The sequence below is a fragment of the Phoxinus phoxinus genome (genome assembly GCF_949152265.1).
Source record: "Phoxinus phoxinus genome assembly, chromosome: 15".
NCBI lineage: Eukaryota > Metazoa > Chordata > Actinopteri > Cypriniformes > Leuciscidae > Phoxinus > Phoxinus phoxinus.
The window spans coordinates 28,262,026-28,270,372 of NC_136890.1; the positions used below are offsets into that span (position 1 = coordinate 28,262,026).

General features: G+C 35.8%; 1 protein-coding gene across 3 annotated transcripts; it reads left to right on the forward strand.

The window, feature by feature from the left end:
* The first annotated feature begins 116 nt into the window (after positions 1-116).
* Positions 117-5,916, forward strand: LOC307012309 (uncharacterized protein). Of its 3 annotated transcripts, none has more exons than XM_079638826.1 (6): positions 117-534; positions 1,018-1,161; positions 1,918-1,980; positions 2,104-2,313; positions 2,703-2,837; positions 5,113-5,916. In XM_079638826.1, exons 1-6 carry the CDS (start codon positions 418-420, stop codon positions 5,326-5,328), a joined length of 885 nt encoding a protein of 294 aa, XP_079494952.1. In that variant the 5' UTR covers positions 117-417; the 3' UTR covers positions 5,329-5,916. The 3 variants fall into 3 exon arrangements, 2 of the variants coding, with proteins under 2 accessions (XP_079494952.1, XP_079494953.1); XR_013800599.1 differs by having other exon boundaries at positions 152-534; positions 1,918-2,002; positions 5,113-5,898; XM_079638827.1 differs by lacking the exon at positions 1,018-1,161 and having other exon boundaries at positions 270-534; positions 5,113-5,609.
* Positions 5,917-8,347: the final 2,431 nt, after the last annotated feature.

Below are 8,347 nucleotides of genomic sequence, written 5' to 3' on the forward strand. Positions count from 1 at the left end.
TTTATTTATTTAGCTTATTTATTTATCCACTGTAGTTTGAAATGTAGCCTATATCTTTTATGGTTTAACAGTTTACTACAAGGCCATATTTTAGAATCTAAAATCTCATGAAATTCACTCTTTCTAATCTCCTATTGTCCTGGATTGCTGCGGCCACGTTTTTTTCCCGGTGTTTTTTACGTAACACCCTAGAAAGTGTCTGCAGCCAGAAGAACATGAAGTCGTCATCGGCACCGTGTTACTTAAGAGAACCGAGGAACCCCTCCAGTGAGTTTCATAATTAGGTTTTGTAAGGGCATGCTGACGTAAGGGCATGTGAGGCATGTGAGGGCTTTGGAAGCCAGTGGGCTACAAATGCAGGTCCTCGTCCCACTGAAAACATTGTTTTAACCCCCCAACTCGGACTGTGAACCAAACATGAAAAATACCAGGGTGAAAGTAATTGGAAGTCAAGTTATTTCAGCCGAACTTGTGGTAGGACTGCTACTCAGCATTGCGTATCGGATGTGTTCCAGTTTGGCTTTTTCTTCAGAGGTGGGTCTTTACTTGCTGTGTGAGTGAAATCATGTAGCCTTATTATATATAGCCTACAGTAATGCGTTTGTAAATGTTAATAAGCGAAAGCAAACTAATCGTTTTGTATGAAAATGCCTGCAAAATGGCAAACGTTCTGTTTTCTTTAGAATGCCATGGTAGCTAATATCCAATAAAATAGCATAGGCTACTGCAGTTTTGAAACTGGAACAAGTGAATAGTGAAAGTCATAAGGGCAAGTTCACTCAAAACATTTTGAATGAAACCGAACGCACCAGACGCGTCATTACTTGACACGCGTTGTAAAAACGCAACGCTCCTCGTCTAAACACAAGAACAGTTTCTGTGTACGCCGCTTGGAAGTTCCAGAATGTTTACGTTCTATTGTATTACAATTAAGTAGGCTAACTTAGTGTGCATCTTTGCTGAAATTATTGTTACTATGATAATATTTGTGTAAAGAGTTACGCTCGTGTGTTGCAGGAAAGCGTCAGTGACGGAAGCGCGCAGTTTGAAGTAACGCGCTCACTCGTGTGTGTGTGGGTTGCCAGTAATGTTAAGTTCATTTTCTTTAAAGGCAACAACCATCCACTTTCTCTTTCTGCTCATTCCGTATCAAGGATTGTGGTAAGTGCAATGCACAAGCTCAATATACATTGTGTAAGAAATATATTGTTTGTTTGGTAGCCTAATCTAAAAATAGGCTATATGGTATATTAGATTTCACCAACATATATTTTAAGGGTTAGGGGAGAATGCCCCTTTAAAATTGTAACATCTGCAAAAAGTGGATGCAAGTAGTTGTTGTCTTAATGAGATATTTGTACTTGATATAGCCTAACTTAAAATTACCTTTGTTGGTGTAACTTAATCCAGTCAGGTTAATTTCGTCATATTGCATAATATTTTTTTAACTACCTGACATTTTTTTGTGTATTTCTGTAGTATAAATTGCAGGTGTGTTATGTTTATAACAAAGTCAGACAAAAAATGTATTCCTCATACATTAAAAAGTTTGGGGTCAGTAGCCTAAATTTAAAAATATATATAAATTAGGCCTAATACTTTGTTTTAATACTTGTATTCATCACAGATGCATTATATTGATAAAAAAAATAATCATGTGACACTGAAGACTGAAGTAATGATGCTGAAAATTAATATTTTCAAAATATATTAAAATAGAAAACAGTTTTCTTACATTGTAATATTTCAAATATTAAACATTTTTGTTACTGTTTTTCTGATTAAGCAAATGCAACCCGAACTTTTGAACTGTAGTGTATATATTTAAATGGCGCATCAATTTAGTATTTATTGTTACATTTAACTACATTTTCAAAAAATTAATTAAATACAATTTTTAAATGTCTTTTTATACAGGCTTTCCTTTCATTGTTGGGAGTCTGCAGAGAGGGACGCATTCATGGAAGAGATCGTAGACATGTATGTTAAATGAAAACCTAATGTGAGCATTTACTTATAACAAGTCACTTTGGTATGTATGCATCTGAAGACGAATGTAAAATGCAGTGCTCTTGACTTTTTCTGTTCTCTCATACTCTCCAGCTTCCCATGGTGGATGTGGCGGTGTTCTTGTTCTTTCTTCTAAGCAGTTTGATTCTTTTGATCTTGGATCACAATCAGTTGCAAGGCTCTTTGAAACGATCTGAACGGCTCAGTAAGCCCCAGAGGTTTTTCCTTCAAATGGATTTTTTTGCCAACTTCATTTTTGGCCTCATGTGGTTGGTTTTTCCAGGATGGCTACTTGGGTCTCAGGTAAAAAACCTTGGACTATGTTTGAATGAAGTCAAGTCAAGTCACCTTTATTCATATAGCGCTTTATATACATTGTTTCAAAGCAGCTTTACAGTGATGAACAGGAACATAATGATTTTGTGATGCAAACTGAGTTCAATTCTGCTGTAAAGCAGCTCTAAAAAGAAAATAGTGACATTATTTAGCTGAGGTCAGTTCAGTATTGATTCAGTTGCGTTCAATAACTGTGTAAAGTTCATCAAATATGAAATGAGTTCAGTAAATCTGTAAAGCAGCTCTGGAGAAAACAGTGATGTCATCAAGTATAGCACAAAGTTCATGTTAAGCTAAAGTTCATCTAGGTGCTATTATCCATAGATATTAACCCCTTGTGTATCAATCCATTGTAGGTTAGTGGATCTGAGGATAATCTTCATCTCACACGTGCATTTGGAGCCATGATGGTTGGAGACAGCTTTGTTTCTTTTACCACTCAGAAACAAATGGCAACCAATGAAGTATCGGTCTTCAGCTGCCGAGCTGTGGTAAGTCATATTGTCAGAACATACTGCAGACTTGCTAACATTAGGACTTAAATTTGCTCCAAGATGATTTCACACGATAAGCAAATTGTAACAACTGCAAAAAGTGAAAAAAAAGTTACCTGTGTTGGTGTAATTTAATGCAGTCATATATATATATATATAAGCAAATATGATGCAAAGATGATTATATTTATATTATATTAAATACATTTTTACAGTGTAGCCAGGTGTGTTTTGTTAATAATAAAACCAGACAAATAATTTATTCTTAAATACACTATAACAATCAAAAGTTTGAAAGAAATTAATACTTTATTAATCAAGGATGCATTAAATTGATCAAAAGTGATCGTAAGGACAGTTATAATGTTACAAAAACAAATCTATTTCAAATATGCCCTTCTTTTGAACTTTCCATTAATAAGAGAATGCTAAAAATGTATTATGTTTTCCACAAAATAATAAGCAGCACAACTGTTTTCAACAATGATAATAATAACCGATGTTCTTGAGCACCAAATCAGCATATTAGAATGATTTCTAAACATATTGCGGATTTGTTAAAGTTAGGATTTAAATTGCGATAGTCTTTTCTTCCCTACTGTGACGTACTCTATATCCGAGTGAAACGGCTTCTGGAATGATTTGATTTTCTCGGTAACACTTTTCATTAGTTGACTAACATGAACTAATAAACTGCACTTCTACAGCTATTTAATTATAATTTAGCCTACTATAACAAATACAACTTTTTATTTTACAAATAAAACTTGTGGTTTTAATAATGTACAAGTCCTCCTGTAGTCAATAATTTTATCCCTTAAAACTCAACCTTGATCACCAAAATTATATATTTAAACTTTGTTTTTCTTGATTTTTTTTTTCATGCCTTAAAATAGCTTGAATATAACTCGACACCCTTGCTTCAATAAGTATACACAGTTCTATGAATATGCAAATTAGCCCCACCTCCACTAACTCACACCAGCTCAGAGATCCACTGGTTGATGATCACATGTTGACATGATTGGTTACGAGGTAGTTTGTGACGTCAGAAAAAACATCGATTTCAAACTGTGTTTTTGAGACTGTCTGTTTTTACTGCAGTTTTTTAAGGAGAAAATACTCAGCAATGGTATTTGACTTATGAATTTGCACATGGTTTGTCTTAAAGCATATTAAAAACACCACATAGACTGGATTTTTAACATTAAAAAAGATTTACAAATAAATGAAACCTTATTGTAAAGTGTTGCCATTTTGTCCTTCGGAAATTGATTGGATTTTTGGAAGTTGCAAACAAAATGGATGCAGATCTGAATGCCAGTTTGCAGTGGGGGATATTTAGTCCGCTGAGACATACGTTATGAAGAGAACAGAGACATCGTTTAGAGGGGGAGGGGAGGTTAACGTTTGTTATCAAAGAGTTTGAGTGCAAATGAATAAAAAATATATATGATAAATCATTACCCTGTGGTGAAAATTACGTTTTTAATGTTTTTATGTCTATGTGGTGTTTTTAATATGCTTTAAGACAAACCATGTGCAAATTCATCAGTCAACACCATTGCTCAGTATTTTCTCCTTAAAACTGAAGTAAGACCTTGTAACCAATCACGTTTAGCATATCATTAATTATGCTGTGAAGCAGCGGAGTCTCAAGAGAAGTTAGGTTATCCAGGTAGGCCTATTGTTCTGTTGATATGAAAAATCATGTACATTTAGCAATATAGCGGGTGAATTATGTATATGATGTTATGATGAACTATATGCCTTTCTCCACTGACGATCTATGATGTTCAAAGTGTTTCTAAGGATGCTGATTTTTTGAAGGCAGACTGAGATGGCAAACAGGAACATGGTTTGTGTGACATTAGCAACACATTATTAGCTGTTTGATAACGTAGTCAAACAAAAGGCTAATCTTAATTACCGTTATGTGTCCGACGTTGTAAAGAGCGATACATTTGTGCAGCGTTTACTACAGTAACTTGAGTAAAGTTGACTGAGTGGATCTCTGAGCTGGTGCGAGTGAATGGAGGCGGGGCTCATTTGAATATTCATGGTTCCACGTATACTAAATGAGGCAAGGGCGTAGAGTTACATTCAAGCAACTTTAAGGCATGAAGAATTTTTTTCACAGGAAAAACAATTAAATATATAATTTTGGTGATCAAATATTTGTTAGAGCGGCTTTAATAATAAACACTGCAACATTCTGTAAAAAAAAGATTTTTTTGATTTCATGGTGACTTATGAATCTGTATCCATTTAGGGGACTTTGGCAGTTTTCGTCTTCTTGATCCACACCCAGCTCACCACATCGGCATTGAAAACCCCACATCTCTGTTTCTGCCTAGTAGGGGTCAGTCTGTGGGCTGTTAACTCCATCCTTGGCTACCTGAGCTCCAAAGACACGAAGACAGAGTCCGTGAATGATATATATTGGCATGCTGTACAGAAAAACGACAAAAGGCTTTATGTACGATAGATTTTGTCATATGCAGACATCATTCGGTGCACTGTTTCTACTGTAAATATAAATATAAACTGTAAATATAGTGTTATTGTGTTTATAAATAATAAATAGATCTATTTCTTTGTAAATAATTGTTCTTTTTAATTTATGAATATTGTAACGAAATTGAAAATATAACTTTCATCATATGTACATATGTAAATAAAGACAGAGTTGTCATATTGTGATTGCAGGTGATGAATAGAGCACTTCATAAAAAGTAAAAACATTTTGTCAGCTGTCTGTGACCTACCATTCACACTCTCAGGCGTCGAGTCATTCTCCTGCAATATTCACTGAACCATTTGTTTTGTAACTTAGGATCCAACAACCGAGGTTTCCACAAGCACTAAACTGCAAATATACTGTATGAACTGTGCTAATATACTTTCTTTCTTTCATCTCTGGCTACGTCTCCTGTCTTGTGCTGATTGTCACTGGCAGCTTAATGCTTTGGTCTCTTTGGCAAGACCTGTGCGAGCAGCAACACTGGCCTTAATTGAACTTTGTTCTTCCTGCAAAGGCCATGATGTAGTCTAACTTAACAAGAGCCTGCATACCATATAAACAGCTTTACCGTGCAGCAGAGACCTATTAACACCTCCATCAACCTGTTCCCAGAGCTTTGCACAAGAAATCTGATTCAACAGCTCAGTTACTGCACAGTGTGTGTTTTAAATATGGCCACTTGATGGCGCTCCATACACAGAGATTACAGTCTCTGGCGCTCCATCAAATAATAGACAGTGCTGGTAAATTTACCATGACCTGTTGTTATTAAAATGCAATTTCTACATTACATTTATATAATCAGAACTGAAACTACAGTTGGATGTGGCACAATTATCCTAATAAGATTATTATAAGAATATCACAAATATTATAAGAAATGAAGCAGTAAGATGACAGGCTTGGTTCATTGAGGGTTTCATTCAGCCCCTCTTTTTCCTCATACGCATAAGGGGTTAAAATGAAAATTCTGTCACATTTTTGATCACTTTTTTCTTCTGAGGAACACAATAGAAACAAATTCTAAAGAATTGGTTTGCTATTTTCCAAGCAATTACAATGAATGACAACTGAAGGTTTCAAGCTTCAAAGTGCACAAAAGCACCTTAAAAGTATCATAAAAGTAGTTCATATGACTCGTGGACAATATTTCAAGTTTTATGAAGCCTTATAATATCTTTGTGTGAAAACAGGCCAAAATTGGTCAAAAACGATATGCAAACATATACACAAAATTACAATAAAAAAAAGCAATATCCACTCAAAGCAATGGGAAAATCATTTCAAATTCACACACTAACGATTCCCATATACAGTATATATATATATATATATATATATATATATATATATATATATATCTTTACATAATTAAATACATATATATATATACATACAAAAACAAGCCCCTTTAAGATGAATTGCATTAACTGAGCCCATGCATCACATCTTTACCAAATCACAGCGGGTTCCCACAAATCTATCTTTGTGCCACAGCTCCAAATTCCTGCCTGATTTGTATTTAATCATTTATAGGTAGGGTAGGCAATTCTGTAGAGGCTAGCAATAGCAAGCTAGCTTTGAAAGGAAGAGATCCCATCCCACCTTCCCCTCTGAGCGCTTTAAAACACATGAATGCCACTGATCTAACATGCAAAAGGGGACATTGCCCCCTTGGGTCTGATTTGTGCCCCATCAGTTTAAGTTTGAAAATGTTTTACACTATGTTTAGACTGCAGGCAAATCTGAATAATTTCAAGTGATCAAATAAGATTATAGCTGCGTCCCAAATGACGTACAATATACTATGCACTTATACATTATGTACATATGTACTCATCCGTGTAGTGTATGAACTTAATACGTTTATTTTGTCTTTCAACATCGGAGTCCGATAGCCCCTCCCCCTACATTATCCAGGTACTTAAAGTGCACCTTTTCTTTTTAGAATTTTCAGTGTGAACGATACTACAAAATGATGTAGAATAGTGCACAAGTATGCGATTTGGGATGAACCTTTTGTGTTTTTTACAGTCTATGGTCCAGCCATAACCAACCTATCTGAAGAGGCGCACTAGATATTGACGCTGGAGGCTGGGGTCTTTAGCATCTTTCTTAGCGCGCCCACCTCCCATGCTGGAGACCCCGGTTTGAATCCTGGCAGGAGCAGGTTGAGTAGGACCGGTTACATCAACGCTATCTCATGACCAATTCGTACGAATTTGTATGAGTGATTAAAAGGTGGCTAATTCATACGAATTCGTACAACCTCACTCATTCATATGATTTGTCTAAACCCACGTGATGGGTAGGTTTAGGGGTGGGGTCAGGGGCAGGTCATTCGTACAAATTCATACGAATTTTGCAACTCGTAAAATATGTAAGGTTTAGCAAAAATCGTACAAATTCGTACGAGTGAGGTTACGAGTGAAATTAAAACAATGCCCCATCGCCCAAATTAAACAATTCCCCATCGTAAGTACATATTGATGGCCTAAGACACGAAACGAGCGGTTTGTGTGATAAAACGAACGGTATTTATATCGTTTTTACCCCTTGTAACACAGCCACGTCCAAGTGATCTGAGGGCGCGGGCGCTTCCTTCTGTGTCACGTGTACGCAGACTGGTGCATAGATATATACACTAGATGTCGCATTAAAGACATTCGTTCCAATGAACTGCCGTAGCCAAGGCGACTTCTAGTGTATACATCTATGCACCAGTCTGCGCACACGCTCGCGCCCTCAGATCACTTGGACGTGGCTGTATTACAAGAGGTAAAAACGATATAAATATCACACAAACCGCTCGTTTCGTGTCTTAGGCCATCAATTTAAGATGGTTAAGATGAAAACGTTTTGGAAGAAAGATTGATGATTGACTCTAAATTTAGTTAATTTCTAAAAAAAAACAAAAAAACATTTACATTAAGTGCACACTAGTGCCTGAAGCATCTCCATTTGGAATGACACATGGTTTCTT

Bases quoted from the DNA above. Each gene is read 5' to 3' on its own strand.
- LOC307012309 (XM_079638826.1), top strand. From the start codon at position 418: ATGAAAAATACCAGGGTGAAAGTAATTGGAAGTCAAGTTATTTCAGCC. The intron at 1,162-1,917 runs GTAAGTGCAATG...CTTTTTATACAG, and splicing joins ATTCCGTATCAAGGATTGTG to GCTTTCCTTTCATTGTTGGG. The intron at 2,314-2,702 runs GTAAAAAACCTT...AATCCATTGTAG, and splicing joins GATGGCTACTTGGGTCTCAG to GTTAGTGGATCTGAGGATAA.